General features: G+C 55.6%; 1 protein-coding gene across 2 annotated transcripts; it reads left to right on the top strand.

The window, feature by feature from the left end:
• The first annotated feature begins 8986 nt into the window (after positions 1 to 8986).
• LOC142005739 (C-signal-like) lies at positions 8987 to 13658 on the top strand. Of its 2 annotated transcripts, none has more exons than XM_074983091.1 (6): positions 8987 to 9241; positions 10254 to 10305; positions 10883 to 11061; positions 11573 to 11731; positions 12497 to 12616; positions 13449 to 13658. In XM_074983091.1, the coding sequence occupies exons 1-6, from the start codon at positions 9095 to 9097 to the stop codon at positions 13560 to 13562; spliced, it is 771 nt and encodes a 256-aa protein (XP_074839192.1). In that variant the 5' UTR covers positions 8987 to 9094; the 3' UTR covers positions 13563 to 13658. The 2 variants fall into 2 exon arrangements, with proteins under 2 accessions (XP_074839192.1, XP_074839191.1); XM_074983090.1 differs by having other exon boundaries at positions 10883 to 11070.
• The last annotated feature ends 3059 nt before the right edge of the window (positions 13659 to 16717 follow it).

Genomic DNA, 16717 nt, shown 5'->3' with positions numbered 1-16717 from the left:
CAGGGCCTGCAGGACCACCGAGTGGTAGCCCTTGAGGTTCACGTAGGCCCCGTGGCTCTGCTCCGGGGCTCGGATGGTGACGTGGGTGCCACCCGGGGCCCCAAAGCAGTTGGGGAAGCCCAGCTGCTGGAATTCCCCGGATGGCGTCATCCAGGTCCCCGACAGGCACCAGCTGCCTCAGGAGCACCTTGTTCATTGCCCAGATGACCAGCAGGGCATAAGGGGGTGTGCTCGTGAGCGTGGGGTGGGGTGCAGCTTGCCCGCCCGTGCCTGTCCCCATCCCTGCCCCTGTCCCCGGGGTGCCCACCCTTCTCCTGATGTTGCCCATAGCCAGGCGGCCCCCTGCATGCAGTCTAGGTGTGAGCTGGGCATGGCTCACCTCAATGAGGACGGCCCTGACTTTGCCCACCCCGAAATGGTGGCCGACAGATTGGCAACTGTCTGGGGTGGCCAGCTTCCATAGGGCGATAGCCACCCTTTTCTGCAGGGGGCAGCGCTGGCCTTAGGTGTGTGTCCTGGTGCTGGCGCTCCCTGACTTTGTGTTCCCAATGTTTTTCTCCCCACACAGCGTGGTCTCTGAACTGTCCAGAGCGTGAAGTTAGTTTCTCGCTTCAGGGCTGTGAAGAGAGCCTGGAAATGACCTTGGAAAGGTGAAGTTAGGTGCAGTACTTAGCAGAGCTGGCGGTTTGTTCAAACCTGGTTCTGACCCAGCCTTCACCTGGATAACTTGGCATTTCCCCTTTTCTGGGCTAAAGGCCCCTCAATCCTCTGTCACTCCCACAGTGACCCAGGCAGTCGTCTTGTTCCCTGCTACAGGCCCTGCCTGTACCACTCCCTTAGTGGCTTTTGGGACACCCAGGCCCACCCACCGTCTGGTTCCAGGCCAGCAGGGACACTGCACCCGGCACTTCTGGCCTTTCCCTTCCCAGCTCCCACTGCTCCTCCCTGGACTGCTCCCTACAACTCCCCCTTCATTTAGCTGTACTGGCCACGAACCCTCAGCCCTACAAGTGACTTCCCGTTCCCCGAAGCCCCTGGTTTATAGCCCCATCTGCTCCGGCTGGCACTGTGTCTGCTCCCTGCATCTTCCTCCAGGTGCAGCCTGGGCAGTGATTTTTCCAAGCTGGCCACCTTAACCCTCACAAGCCTGGGTTGGGTGGCACAGTTACCATAGGGTTTGGTTCATTCTGAGGACTTGTTCTGGTCTCCGCGTGTGTTTTGTGGCTCTCAGTGTTTGGTTGCGTGGGTCTCTGGAGCTGGGATCTGTCAGGGAATTTTCTCTGCTGTGTTGGGCCTTTCAGCAGCCCCCACGCTGGTAGGGATCTTCACAGGACTGGGCTTGGTTCTTTTCTGGGGCTCCTTGACGCTCTGCCCCCTGCCTGGTGAATATTTCCTGATCAGAGCCCTGGGCTTGTTCTGTGCCTGGGGTGGGTCCTAATGCTGCTGGTGATGGAGCCAAAATGCCTTGAGCTCAGCCTGCCTCAATGGGCCTTTGTGTGTCAGATTTCTGAGTCTCCTGGATGTGGGTCTGGTACTCCTGACCAGCACAGACCACTGGGAGCAGGGTCCTGTACTTCTGTGACATACTGTACCCTTTTGGCTTTGATGGGAACAGAACCCTGAGCCTTGCAGGCTGGGAATTGATCTCAGCTGCGGGACAGGTTTGCTCAATGCCGGTGCATTTGCAGAGGAACATGTTAAGTGTTGAAGTCCATTTCAGGCATCCAGGGCAAACCCCACATGTGCTGGAGATGAAAATGAAAATATATTTTCCTAAAGAAAACCACCTGAAATGGAGCCCGTCTTCAGCTGCAGCCAAATATATGAAGAAAGGCTGAAAGAACTGGGCGTGTTTAGTTTGGAAAAGAGAAGATTGAGGGGGGACATGACAGCAGTTTTCAGGTGTCTAAAAGGGTGTCAAAAGGCAGAGGGAGGGAACTTGTCCTTGCCTCTGAGGTAGAACCAGAGGCAATGGGCTTAAACTGCAGCAGGGGAGGTTCAGGTTGGACATTAGGAAAAAGTTCCTAACCGTCAGGGTGATCAAACACTGGAACGAGTTGCCAAGGGAGGTGGTGGAATCTCCATCACTGGAGCTATTTAAGAAGAGGTTGGATAGGTGGCTTTCAGGGATGGTCTAGAAAGTGCTTGGTCCTGCCATGAGGGCAGCGGGCTGGACTCGATGGCCTCTCGAGGTCCCTACTATTCTATGATTCTATGAAATCCTCCACCTCTGAGCTCTGCCCCTCTTTGCCAGTGGAAAATGGTAAGAGTTGTGTTACTCTGTGGAGATAATTCTACCTGTCTCAGAAGGAATGTGCGGATGACAATCTGGCTAGCCAAGGAGTGCAGGGCGCCAGTCTACCAAGAGTCGCAGGTGCCCAGAAAAGTTTCAACCACAGGTCTCAGGGTGTAATGGGCAGTATTCAGAACTCTGAATCTTTCTATCTCAGTTCAAGTCAACATGGGACCTCCTGGTAGTGTCAGGGTTTGCTGTAAATCTCTGTCTGTACAGGCTGGTCTTAGTTATCCACAGGTGCAGCTGAGTGAGGGCTTTTTCCTCCTGCTGGATGAATGGGGCCCGCCGGCGTTCCTCCTTCAGTATCTCACCTTTTGTCGATCCTCTCAGGAATTCGCCTGTACCCCCCACTGGTACAAAGCCCTCCCCATTCAGGAAGCCAAAGGGGCCTTGCTGCTGTGGTCACCTGAGTTGCTCTAAGGGAGGTCGCTGCAGTGGGTGGAGTCCTCCTGCCATCTCCTCCCATTGAGCCAGGCACTGTTTTACTAGGGGCACGGGGCCCCTCCTAAGCTCCACCATCTTCCCCCAGCAGCAGCCACCACAAACCTGCACTGGGCTTAGTTGGCTGGAAGAAAATACAGCTGGTTGTGGACTTTGTTGTCACTCCACCTGTTCCTGCTGGCCTGGCCTGTCCCCTGGCTCAGCAACCCACTGGCCTGGCCCCTCTCTTCCGCATCCAGAAGCTTAAAGCTGAGCAAGCAGAGCTCTCAAGGCCCAACGCCCCAAGGGGACGGAAGGAAGTGTCGGGGGGGGGAAGAGACAGTCTCACATCTTGAGGAAAGGTTGCAACCCAAAGTCATTCAGCAGGTTTTGCTGATCGTCCCACACCAGCAGAGGAAGGAGGTCCCAGCACCCTAAGATCATTTCACCTCATCGCAACTGGTACAAAGCATACCAGGAGTTCCCCATTCCTCCTCTTCAGCGTCTCAGTCATGGGCACCCAGGTCCTCCTCAGATTCTTCGTCACTTTCATGACTGCTCAGTCTCTGCACGTTCGCCAGCACAATAATGCCCATAACACTGGCCACAACAGTGTGAAGCTGGAGGGGTGTAGCCAGGCAAAATCTCCCCCCGCACAGACCAGCTTTTGCCTCCCCTCTAAGGTGCCTCAGAGCACACAGGGCACTGAACAGCAGGTAAACAGCACAGTCTTCGATGCCCTCCTACAGGGGCCCAGATGTGCTGGCTCATCTGACCCCATTCTCCAAAGCAGTCGCAACCCCTCCCAGCTTGGGATCAGCTGCAAATGTGAGAAGTGAACTCTCTAAGCCGATCTGTTAGGGCAGATGTTGAACAGAACCGATCCCAAAACAGACCCCTGCGGAGCCCCACTTCTGATACCTTTCCACGGGATGGACAACCATTAAGAACTACTCTCTGAGGCTACGTCTACACGTGCACCCAACTTCGAAATAGCTTATTTCGATGTTGCGACATCGAAATAGGCTATTTCGATGAATAACGTCTACACGTCCTCCAGGGCTGGCAACGTCGATGTTCAACTTCGACGTTGCTCAGCCCAACATCGAAATAGGCACAGCGAGGGAACGTCTACACGCCAAAGTAGCACACATCGAAATAAGGGAGCCAGGCACAGCTGCAGACAGGGTCACGGGGCGGACTCAACAGCAAGCCGCTCCCTTAAAGGGCCCCTCCCAGACACACTTTCATTAAACAGTGCAAGATACACAGAGCCAACAACTAGTTGCAGACCCTGTATATGCAGCACGGACCCCCAGCTGCAGCAGCAGCAGCCAGAAGCCCTGGGCTAAGGGCTGCTGCCCACGGTGACCACAGAGCCCCGCAAGGGCTGGAGAGAGAGTATCTCTCAACCCCCCAGCTGATGGCCGCCATGGAGGACCCCACTATTTCGATGTTGCGGGACGCGGATCGTCTACACGTCCCTACTTCGATGTTGAACGTCGAAGTAGGGCGCTATTCCCATCCGCTCATGGGGTTAGCGACTTCGACGTCTCGCCGCCTAACGTCGATTTCAACTTCGAAATAGCGCCCAACACGTGTAGACGTGACGGGCGCTATTTCGAAGTTACTGCCGCTACTTCGAAGTAGCGTGCACATGTAGACGCAGCCTGAGTGTGGTTATCCAGCCAGTTTTGCACCCACCTTATAGTAGCCCCATCTAAGTTGCAGTCACCTCCTTTACTGATAAGAAAATCACACAGGACTGTATCAAATGCCTTACTAAAGTTGAGGTTTTCCACATCCACCGCTTCTCCCTTCTCCACAAGGCTTGTTATCCTATCAAAGAAAGCTATCAGATTGAGGATAATCCCAAGAGCGTTGCTCGTGTGTTCCTCAGCAGTCGCACGCCCACCTTTGTGGGCAGGAAATGGGGACCAGGACTCACTGATGCTTCTGGCTGGCAAAAGAGACAGGGGGCTCTGACCGCTGGCACATCAGCCTTTGACTTTCCAGCAGGGCACCACGGCCACGTGTCGGGACAACTGCCATGCAAAGAACTGGCATTTCAGAGCCAGGGTGAAAGACCCCACCAGTAGAGTGGCTTTTGGCATGTGCTTCGCATGCAAAAGGAGCCGTGACCGAAAATGGGCCTGTGGTTGCCTTCTGTCCTACCACATGCTCCTTCTTTGCCCACTGGGTCAACCCGGGAAGTGAGGTAGGAATGGGGCAAAAAAGGGGGTGAGGCTGAAGGAAGCAGGCAACTTCCACAGGGAAGAGCTTCTTTTGTGTGCACTACTGCCGAGCTAGAGAAGCGGCTGTGGCAGGGGCTGCAGAGAAGTTGTCAACGTAGCTCGCTAGGGAGAACGTTGTGCTGAAGCTCTAAAGGTCTCGGGCCCAATCCCGGTCTTGGGCAGGAGCCTTTCGAACTGGGGTGAAGCAGTTATTGGGCTGCTTTCAGGAGAGCACAGCTGCCTTTCCCTGGAATGGCGTAGTCTGCTCTCTTGCCGTGTCACTGTGTGTTTCCTTTCATCTCTTGTTTGGGAAAGGGGAGGAAAACGGACACTTTCCTTCAAGCCAGAGTTGAACTGGCCCCCTAAGGGAAACATGCTGAACCTTTCCTACAGGCCTCTGCTCTACCAGCTGAGGTGTCGAAGGGCAGCTTGAAGTCTCTGCATGTGTCAGGGCAAGTGCCTCCCAAGCAGAAGCCAGTGCAGATTCGGTAGCTCACTGGGCTCTCGTGTTGGCCAGGCATGCAAAACGGCCCCCGGTTGAAAGCGGACGGAAACTCTTCATCTCTTTCTTTGCACATCCCCTTTCTGTTCTGTCAGGCGCCCCCAGAAATGATGCTGTTCAGACTGTGCTCCTCAACACGTGCAAGAGGCGACTTTCTTCTCTGAACACTGCTCTCAGCTCAACTCCCTCATTCTCTCACGCACCTATTGGGGAAATCCCAGAGTACACACACTCCCTGGGATACAGTGTGATATGACAAACCAGACTGTCTTCTTCTGTCCGAGCAGCCACCCTTGGGAGCAGGACTGGCAGGGAGAAGGGCAGTCCCTAGGGCTGAGTAACAGCTGGAACTGGGGAGCCAGAAAGCTTCAGTCATTGAGGCAATCTCCCAGTTGTCTGTGTATTGGTGATGCCATGATCATGAGGGTTAGCCAGCAGCCTGGGAGCAAAAGGGTTAACCTCCTTCGCCAGGTGGGGTTGGCCAAAAGGAATGTAGGTAAAAATTTCAAACTGGGACGAAGAAATTTCTTGGCTTCTCCCTTTTCTGTCTTCTGTTCCTTCTTCTTTTTTGCAGCCACGAGGGAGAGAGACACAGAATATCTCCCTCCAAGAACAGGCCCTCCAATCTTCTGTAAGTCGGGTAAAGTTTAGATAAGTCCGTGAGGCTTTATTGTTTTCTGGTTTGGGAAGTGGGATCTGATATCTGTGCACTTTTTAGAAATGTTTTTTTTCTGTCCCTGTAACTAAGTTCTAGGCTCTTGGTGGAGACACCCCATGGCTACATCTACATGTGCACGCTACATCGAAATAGCTTAAATATAGTCTATTTCGATGAATAACGTCTACACGTCCTCAGCTGTGTCTACACATGCACGCTATTTCGAAGTAGCGGCGCCAACTTCGAAATAGCGCCCGTCACGGCTACACATGTTGGGCGCTATTTCGAAGTTGAAATCGATGTTAGGCGGCGAGACGTCGAAGTCGCTAACCCCATGAGGGGATGGGAATAGCGCCCTACTTCGACGTTCAACATCGAAGTAGGGAACGTGTAGACGATCCGCGTCCCGCAACATCGAAATAGCGGGGTCCTCCATGGTGGCCATCAGCTGGGGGGTTGAGAGATACTCTCTCTCCAGCCCTTGTGGGGCTCTGTGGTCACCGTGTGCAGCAGCCCGTAGGCCAGGGCTTCTGGCTGCTGCTGCGGCAGCTGGGGATCCATGCTGCATGCACAGGGTCTGCAACCAGTTGTCGGCTCTGTGTATCTTGCACTGTTTAATGAAAGTGTGTCTGGGAGGGGCCCTTTAAGGGAGCGACTTGCTGTTGAGTCCGCCCTGTGACCCTGTCTGCAGCTGTGCCTGGCACCCTTATTTCGATGTGTGCTACTTTGGTGTGTAGAGATTCCCTCGCAGGGCCTATTTCGATGTGGTGTTGCGCAACGTCGATGTTGAACATCGACGTTGCCAGCCCTGGAGGACGTGTAGACATTATTCATCGAAATAGCCTATTTCGATGTCGCCACATCGAAATAGGCTACTTCGATGTAGGGTTCACGTGTAGACGTAACCCTCCAGGGCTGGCAACGTCGACGTTCAACTTCGACGTTGAGCAGCACCACATCGAAATAGGCGCTGCGAGGGAACGTCTACACGCCAAAGTAGCACACATCGAAATAAGGGTGCCAGGCACAGCTGCAGACAGGGTCCCAGGGCGGACTCAACAGCAAGCCGCTCCTTTAAAGGGCCCCTCCCAGACACAGTTGCACTAAACAACACAAGATACACAGAGCCGACAACTGGTTGCAGACCCTGTGCCTGCAGCATGGATCCCCAGCTGCCGCAGCAGCAGCCAGAAGCCCTGGGCTAAGGGCTGCTGCACACGGTGACCATAGAGCCCTGCAGGGGCTGGAGAGAGAGCGTCTCTCAACCCCTCAGCTGATGGCCACCATGGAGGACCCTGCTATTTCGATGTTGCGGGACGCGGATCGTCTACACATGCCCTACTTCGACGTTCAACTTCGAAGTAGGGCGCTATTCCCATCCCCTCATGGGGTTAGCGACTTCGACGTCTCGCCGCCTAACGTCGATTTCAACTTCGAAATAGCGCCCAACACGTGTAGCCGTGACGGGCGCTATTTCGAAGTTGGCGCCGCTACTTCGAAGTAGCCGGCACGTGTAGACGCGGCCCATGTGTTTTACTTTGTGACTCTTCCATCTAGTCATGAGACTTGCAACACAAATATTGTTGTAATAATAAAAGTTCTCTCTTTTTCCTTTTTATTAACCTGGTATTGGTTAATGTTTGTGTCCTGGTTTTCACTTTTGGGGCTGAGATTTCCCAAGGAGTCTCTCCCTGGTTTCCTTATTATTACTTACGTGGTGGCAGCAAATTTTATCCCCAAAATCTAAGGTTTTTTTAGCATTTTGGAGGGGGGGAGTGGAAGTTTACACCAAAACCTGGTAGATAAGGTTTTGGGGATACTTTTGCTGGCCCCCACTTCTGCATTTGCCTTGCTAGAGTGGGGAAGCAGCCATGCCACATGAGAACAGCACAGAATACAGATGGTGGCAGCTCTTGAGTGAGTCCTTGAGAGACCCCCAAGGAGCCTCTCATATTCAGGCTGCGTTGACACGTCTCGGAGAGCTTGTGACAGTCCCTCTCCTGGTCCTCCACTTTCCCAGGATGCTTCGGGGTAGATGGGTGGCAACAGAGCGGGGTCAAAAAGTCAACCCATCAGCAAGACAAGAGGAGGGTTGGGAGAAAAGAAGAGCTCTGCAAAGACATGGGCCGAGTCGTCCCTCCCGCCCACCCCACCTGCTGTGGCTGGAAGCAGCTCCTGTCCCTTTCCTCCCACACAGATTACAAAAACTGCTGCTGGGCCCATTCTGATGGGAACCCCGACAGCAATCGGGGGCGGGCGTGTGACCCTGCAGGCTGCGTTCTGCTGGGATCCAACTGAACTTGCTCAACCTTAAGTCATTGTACAGGTCTCCCGTATTCAGCAAAAGGAAATATGGTCATGCTCGAGGAAAGGCTGCCTTGGACTGTGGAAGCAGCCCCTTGCCGAGAACTCAACCCCACCTCTTGCAACAGTGCTAGGTCTTCTACAGCTCTTCCAGGGCTGGATACAGGCACCTGACCCATTGTCATGACGTCTACAAACACACATCTACGTCCTCCACCATGCAGGGTCTTGGTCTCCGTTTTGGAGCTAAAATTAACAATCCTGACCTCCAACCACACACTTCTCCAGACTTTCACCCACTCCCTCTTTCTCCCTCCTCTGTGTTCTGCACCCCTGACAGCTGTGGAGTGGGGATCATGATTGCAGTGGCTCCTCGCTCCTCAGGGCACAACCAGTACAGGAATGTTGCCCTCCTGCACAGTAAAGCAGCCAAAAATTGATTGGCCCTGCATCAAAATGTGAGTAAGTAGTAACCAAACAAGTCTACTCGCTCACCCAGAGAGGAGGGGTAACTAATAGACAGAAAAGGTCTGGCTCATTCCAGCTCTTCCTGCGTAGTCACCTGATAGCAGCAGAGCTATTTCCCTGGAGGTATAGTTATATTACCCCAGCTGTGGGTGGGAAGGGAACTCAGGGCTCTGACTAGTGCAGCTCTCACCGAGCAGAGGCAGGGAGCGACCATGGCTGGCTTGAATCTCCGCAGTGTTCTGGTGACCGGGGCCAATCAAGGAATCGGCTTGGGATTCGTCAAGCAGCTTCTGGAGATCTCCAACCCACCGGAGTGGGTCTTTGCCACCTGTCAGGACCCAGCAGGAGAGCGAATGCAGGTGAGAACGGGGCGAGGGGGATGGAGTTAGCAGTAGCCGGAGGGAGAAGAAGAACCTGCCCAAAGAGCTTCCAGGCGCCGAGCACTCGGTGCCAAGACACACACACTGGATCAGTCTATGACTGCAGACGCTGCTCCAGCTGGATAGTGCAGAGCTGCACCCAAACTACCTTTACACCTGGCAGCTCGAGTCCCAGAGCAGCGAGGACATGGCAGCAGCGGCTGCGCCTGGGTTAACTACCCAGGGGCTGTGGACCAGCTCGCCCAGCATCGGTACATAGTGACTACAGCAAATCTATCCCCAGTCGTGCCAGCCTCCAGAGAGCCCAGATCTTCAGTCCAACCCCTCCCTTGTCTGCTGCCACCTCAGGATCTCTGTCTTCTCAGCTCTGCTCCCACCCCCAGCCTAGGGAACTGCAGGCTCTGAGTAACTTCTGGGTCATGGCACCAGCTCCTTCCACAGCTGACAAAATCCCCACTCACAACCAGCTCATGAGAGCTTGGCACACTGCCAATCCCTGGCTCCTGGGAGGGGACTCCCCAAGCCACCCCTGGGGAAACTGCCTCCAACACCTTCCTCCCACTCCCCATCAGTCTCCCTCCTGCCTCCACATTCCTGTCCAGTTCCTTGCCCTGCCTGCTGCTCCCCCATGCCCTGCTCCTCCCCAGCATCCCCATTCCCAATGTCTCAGCTGTTCCACACAGTCTCTGTGCCTGGCCCACCCTGGGACACAGATTTGCAGAGGGCACCGAGGAAATGCAGGTGTGCTTGTGATTGGGAAGTGATTTGCATCCCTGACTCCACCGCACTGAGTTAGATGATAGCATTGTAAATGCTCAGTGGCCATTAGAAGCCTTCTCTGGCCCCAGAACCCCAGGGCAGGAAGATGCATGAGAAGGAAAGAAATAAGACGTTGCCTCGGTGCCAAGGGGCAGCGGGGTTTTGGACTCTGCCCAGCCTGGCCCTGGGCATGGTCCCAATGGCTATAATCATTAACTTTGTTCCTTTTCAGGAGTTGCAGAACCTGGCGGCCAAACATCTGAACCTGGTGATCGTTGCACTCGGTGGGTGCGCGGCCCCAAGCCCAGAGCTGAGGTTCCCTCTCCCTGCAGCACGTTCCTATTCCCCTCCACATCCCACCCCCAGGACCTTCTGATCCCAGTGCAGAGAACAGGACCAGACTCGGTAATCGCAGAAAGCCATTTGACCTTACCCAGACCCAGAGGAGGCAGGTGAGAGTGGAGAATCCAGAGGTGTAGGTTGGCTCTGGAGAGGCTGGAAAGCCCCAGGGGCACCCTGTGGCAGGCCCCACCTGTGAGAGTCACACATGGGCAGCTCTGTCCAAAATTCCCATCTCTGGGATGAAGCCCCATCTGTCCAGCTGGGGAATTCTCTCACCTACAATGCATCACAAACAGTTTTAAATCACCCACTGCCTTTCTGTAAGTGACATCAGCACCACACATACGTCCCCGTGCCTGGACCCAGCAGCTGTCCCTTCCTCCCAGCTCCCTTTCCCCACCCCCTCTATCACCTCTGAGCCCAATGGAAGAAGCCCTCTGGCCCAGGGGGCCGTGCTCTGGTGGGGGTGACATCGGAGAGGGGGAATCATGTCCTTGACCCCCTGCTCTGTCGCTGTAGATGTCACCGACCCAGCCAGCATCAAGGCGGCGGCAGCCAGAGTTGAGACACACCTGAAAGGCTCGGGGCTCAATCTGCTGATAAACAACGCTGGGATACTGAAGTTGAACACGCTGGAGTCAGAGACACCAGAGGACATGGCCCAGGTGTACGCGACCAACGTGACGGGGCCCTTGCTGGTGAGCCAGGTAAGGGCCCTGACAGAGAGCACGTGGCCAGCTGAATGGGAGTTTGGTTGAGCTTGGGCCAGGAGTCCTCCCTTCCCTGGGATTGGGGAACTGGATGAGTGTGGTGGCCTTGGCTGGTAGCACAGAGGCTGCAAGTGCATTATGGGATTTGAACCTCTCAGAACTGAAGCCTCACCCCCAGATCCCTGCATGGCCCTGGCTCTGCACACACAGAGCTTCAATCCCTCACTTTTCAACACCCAGAGCATCAGTGCAAGGACAGTGCGATGCACGAGGCCCCAGGGGTAAATTGAGACCCCCCCCCAAAAATGAGCCTGCCTGGCCATGGGATGGTCCATGGCTGCCCACTCCTGCCTGGGTGAGGCTCCTACTTCTCTCCTGGACGGGGGCTGGGCATCAGTGGGAAGAGCAGAGACCCACCCCATTCTGGTGCCCGGCCTCACGAGCAGAACTCTGGTTCCTTTTCTGACCCCGCGGCTGCTCTGCTCTCCCCTCTGCCCAGGCCTTCCTGCCCTTGCTGAAGCAGGCTGCCCAGGGGAGCCCCCAGCCAGGGCTGAGCTGCAGCAAGGCGGCCATCGTCAACATATCCAGCGAGGGTGGCTCCATCCAGAACGTCGGTGGCTGGCGTACGGTGCAAATCATCTCCTATCGCTGCAGCAAGGTACAGGGCACACCCAGCAGGGCCTGACTGCTGCCTGGGTTTGGTACTTGCACAAATCCCTGTCACTGGGCGTGTTCCCCTTGTTCCCCATCCTCCTGCCACCACTCCGGCCTCCAGCGCTGTGTTGGGCAGGGCCGGCAGTTCTTTGTCTGCCTGCGGTTCACTTGGGCTTCAGATCAGAGTCCCCATCCGGTGAGGAGCTTTCTGTTGTGCCTGTATCCCGCCAGAGAAATCCCCACGCTGAGATGGGCCGGGCAGGTCAGCCCCAGTCCAGCCAGTCTCAGCTCGGGGAAGGGTCTCTGTGGATCTATTAATTCTACCACCTCCTAAGGGTGGACAGACCCCATTTAGAGACCATCCCCAGTTCAGCTCAAGGGGGCCAGACCCTCACTCTGCCTGCAAGAGTTGTGGGGGAAAGGAGCATCGATGTCACTTTTCCTCTTTCCCCTAACCACCCAGACCCTGCGCAACCGAGAGCAGCCTCAGCACGGCTCTCAGGTGTGCTCACCGCTCACTGGAGGCCTCAGCGTCACTGGCTCATCAAGGTGCAGCTACTCCCACATCTCTTTGGGTTGCTGACATCATTGAGCATATCAGGGAATCCAGCTCACACTAGTATTTTCTTCTCACTAGTGTTTCCTACAGGCTGAGCGCTTGGGTGGTTGTCCTGGAGACATTCAAATGCTGCCCGGCTGATTAGCTGTGCACCTGCAGCCAGCAGCATGAGACACTCTGCTGTCTCTTCTCATGGCTTCTCGCCCACAGGCTGCTCTGAACATGCTCACCAAGTGCCTGGCCTTGGGGTACGGCGGGGACGGGATCCTGAGCGTCGCTGTCCATCCTGGTGCTGTGCAGACGGACATGGGGAATTCCATCTCCGTCCAGGTAGGTGCCTCGCTGGGAGAGGCCAGTGGTAGCCACATGCTGGGGGAGATGTTCATTGTAGGGGTAATGGTTATGCTGGAACCCATCCTGCCCTCCACCTCTGCCCTGCACGGAGGGATCGCGTCCCACTCAGATGCCCTCAGGGATTCAGTGCTGTGCCCTGGGCTTCCAACCTCCTGCTGCCGCTTGCTTGGTTCCTCAAGCTGCTGGCATCCCAAAGTGAAGGTGAGCAGAGCTGGTGCTGTGAGGAGCCGGATGGGGGAAGCTGGTTGTTATGGGCACCAGCTCGCAGGTACTTCCATGGGGCGGGGGGGTCGTATCTGTGATCTCCATCCAGTAGCCTCATGTACCCCAAAGCCCAACTCCCAGCCTGGACCATGGACCCCTTCTACATCCCACTCCCAACCCAGAGCCTAAGCCCACTCCAGCACCCCAGCCCAGAGCCTGGACCCCCCATCCTCACACCCACCCCAGTCCTGAGCACCTTCCACACCCGGAGCTCCCTTCTGGCAGCCCGAATCCCTAATTTCCAGCACCTCCTTAAAGCCTGAACTCCCAGCCAGAGCCCTCACACTTCTGTACCCCAACCCTCTGTCCCAGCCCGGAGCCTCTCCCCCACTCGCATCCCTTGGCCCACTCCCACCACATGAATCGTGTTGTGTGCACCAGGGTGAAGGTGAGGTGTCACACGTCAGCTCTGTGTCGCTCACCCTCTGCCTCAATACACAGAAGAAAGTTCAATGGACCTCCAGCTGGGCTCTGCAGCTGGGCCCCTGGTGTCCTGGGTTACTCCCAGAGCAGGCTGTCCCCTAACTCTGCTTTCCCTCCGCAGGCCCCACTGACGGTGGAGGCGAGCGTCCGAGGGATGCTGCACGTGCTCTGCACACTCTCCGAGAAGCACAACGGGGCTTTTGTGAACTGGGAAGGGGAAGTTCTGCCCTGGTGAGAGGCTCCCAGCCCAGCGCCAGAAGCTCTGGGCCAGGCCGTTCCAGTGACCGTGCCGTCAGCCCTGCCTGTGTCCTCAATAAACCCACTGAGCTAACGCAGCAGCCATGACTTAGTCAGACTCGGCTCCTGGAGCAGGGCAGGGAACGCCCGGTCTGTGTAGAATCCCTGGCCCTGGGGACCAGTTTTGGTCAGTGGGGATCCCCCAAAACACACTGATGTGCTCTCGTGGGGCGTTCCCAGGCTGCTTCCTACGTCCGCCTCCCTTGCTTCAGGGTCCTACTCCGTGTTATCTGGGAGGTTGGGCAGTTCTATGTCTTCTGGGTAAGTAGCCGCCATCAGGCCTGGAAATTCAGGCATGTCTATATCATTGGGTTAGTGCAGTGGCAGCAGAGCTGTAGGCTCAGGCTGGGCCTGGGCCCCTGGGTCGGTCTGGGATGCACAGGTAGCTGGCAGCCAGCAGATCAGGACCTTCCCTGCAGTGACTTCATAGCAGGGCAGAGAGCTCAGGTCAGTCCAGGACCTCTGAGTAGCGGGCAAGCAGGAGGGTCATCCACACCCCGGCATCATGTCAAAGCAGCAGGTGGGCCCTTCTGGCCAATCAGCCACCTGAGTGTATGGTCTTCAGTTCCTTATCCGAGGACCCCGGCCAGGCTCCTCTGCTTGGTGTAGAGGCCACCCTTTGAATGAGCCCTGGGTCCTGCCATGAGCATGTCCTGTCTCCTGTGTCGGTCTCAGGGAGGCAGGGCAAGAGTGTTCTGGGTTCAACCAGTGAGGCTTCCAGAAGGTTTCCCTGCTTCTGGGGGCAGGGGTGCAACACCCCTTTGCTACCCAGGGCTACTTCCATCCCAGCACTGGCTGTTCTCCCCACATGGCACCAAACCAGTCACAAAGAGCACATCTGTTGCCAGCCTGGCCAGCAAGACGTCACACAAGCAGTTTTCTTGCACACCCCAACTTCCCTTGTGCCTCAGCCCGTATCCTCCTCACACAGACGTGAACCAAACTCACCAAATCCACCCAGGTCCGCCCAGTTCCAAAGCACCTGCCGCAGCCCCAGGCCAATGTCGATCTTACCCAAAAGAGCCCACTGGGCCAATCCTTTTGAGGTTATTAGGAAAAAGAAAGACGAGGTTGAGAGTAAAGTTGCCAACGCAATCAAATTGCACGTCCCAGTCGCAAAGGTTTGGACACAGGCTTGCAGCAGAGGTGGAGGAGGCGGCTAGCTTCAAAGCCTCTGGAGCACATCCTAGCTGCGTCTACACGTGCACGCTACTTCGAAGTAGCGGCACCAACTTCGAAATAGCGCCCGTCGCGTCTACACGCGTCGGGCGCTATTTCGAAGTTAACTTCAACGTTAGGCGGCGAGACGTCGAAGTCGCTAACCTCATGAGGAGATAGGAATAGCGCCCTACTTCGACGTTCAACGTCGAAGTAGGGACTGTGTAGACGATCCGCGTCCCGCAACGTTGAAATTGCTGGGTCCTCCATGGCGGCCATCAGCTGGGGGGTTGAGAGACGCTCTCTCTCCAGCCCCTGCAGGGCTCTATGGTCACCGTGGGCAGCAGCCCTTAGCCCAGGGCTTCTGGCTGCTGCTGCGGCAGCTGGGGATCTATGCTGCAGGCACAGGGTCTGCAACCAGTTGTCAGCTCTGTGTATCTTGTGTTGTTTAGTGCAACTGTGTCTGGGAGGGGCCCTTTAAGGGAGCGGCTTGCTGTTGAGTCCGCCCTGTGACCCTGTCTGCAGCTGTGCCTGGCATCCCTATTTCGATGTGTGCTACTTTGACGTGTAGACGTTCCCTCGCTGCGCCTATTTCGATGTTGGGCTGAGCAACGTCGAAGTTGAACATCGACGTTGCCGGCCCTGGAGGACGTGTAGACGTTATTCATCGAAATAGACTATTTCGATGTTGGCTGCACGTGTAGACGTAGCCCCTCTGTTCAGGTGGGTCAGTGACCCTTCCAGGCTCCGTTCCTAGCACAGATGCTCCTGAAGTGATGAGCTGGATTGAAGATAAAGACAAAGATGGAGAAGCTCTCAGGGTCCTCTTATCTCCTTGCCCATGCGGAGGGAATTCCACTGCTTCCTCCCCGTGTGGAAGCACCTCTGATATGGAGCCTGTCACATGAGCAGGTCACCTGTCCAAGTCCTTTCTAGGCAATCAGCCATCGTCTGTCTGCTGAGCTACATAGCCACAGCCAGACCCCTCAGATGTTGGACTAACACTCATTGGCAAATAAGTTTGGTCGAGTGTGATTATTTGAGGTGATAGATGGACTAAACTTTTCATTAGAAATTGGCACCAGCGTCTCTCTCCCACAGCGTTGAGTGTCAATACTTGGGGTTCAGTCGAAGCACTTTTTAATACAGAGTTGCAACCGGTTTATCAGTAAAAACACAAATACAAAAGAGAGATGATGTGTGGCTAATAATGGGTCCTAGCACTTTGATCCTTTTGTGTGTGACCCTTCTGCTGGAAGGAGTCGGCCAGCTAACTACCAGCCAGCTAATTCGACCACTGTGAAAGGGGGGGTTTGCACATTTGGCTGGGGAACTAGACTCCTGTTTCTATGACTTCCCCGCCTCCTAGAGAGGGAGCCTAGGGTCCCAAGAGTCTCCTTCATGCACTCCCTCTGCACCTGCTCCCCCTTCTGAGAGGCAAAAGGGGAGCAGGAAGAACATCACGCTGATGTGGAGAGTCACGTGCTTCCTCTACATCCATTCGAGGGGCTGCTGTGGTTCAACGGGCACACCCCAGAAGTCCGCAGGAGGCAAACACATTTAGCCAAAGTAACTTGTGCCCGTAGACCATGTGAGTTAAAAGCCTTTTGCAGCCCACTAAGATGAAGGAGGGGCAATCATGCACCCAGTTTGCCAGCCGAGGTTACCCAGCACTGGGGCTAGGGTCTTGGCTCCCATCAAAAGACTATGTGGCCTATGGCTAGCAGAGAATGGTTTTGACCCATCAACCGCTGGGTTATGGACTCAGTGAGCTTCTGCTACACCACTCTGCTCAGTGGACTTGGTGCCACCCAGCATGCAGCCTGGTGAGGATCCTGCCCTGATGCTGACAGAGGGCGAGTATTCTGCTGGCGAGTGGCTTTGCAGCTCATGTGGTGGCCCTGCGGCTGTTAACCGGAAAGATGCTGATTGAAG

The sequence above is a fragment of the Carettochelys insculpta genome, unplaced genomic scaffold, assembly GCF_033958435.1.
Source record: "Carettochelys insculpta isolate YL-2023 unplaced genomic scaffold, ASM3395843v1 scaffold_0035, whole genome shotgun sequence".
In the NCBI taxonomy this organism is placed as follows: domain Eukaryota; kingdom Metazoa; phylum Chordata; order Testudines; family Carettochelyidae; genus Carettochelys; species Carettochelys insculpta.
The sequence above is the reverse complement of the archived record's forward strand: the minus strand, read 5'-3'. Positions and strand labels throughout refer to the sequence as shown.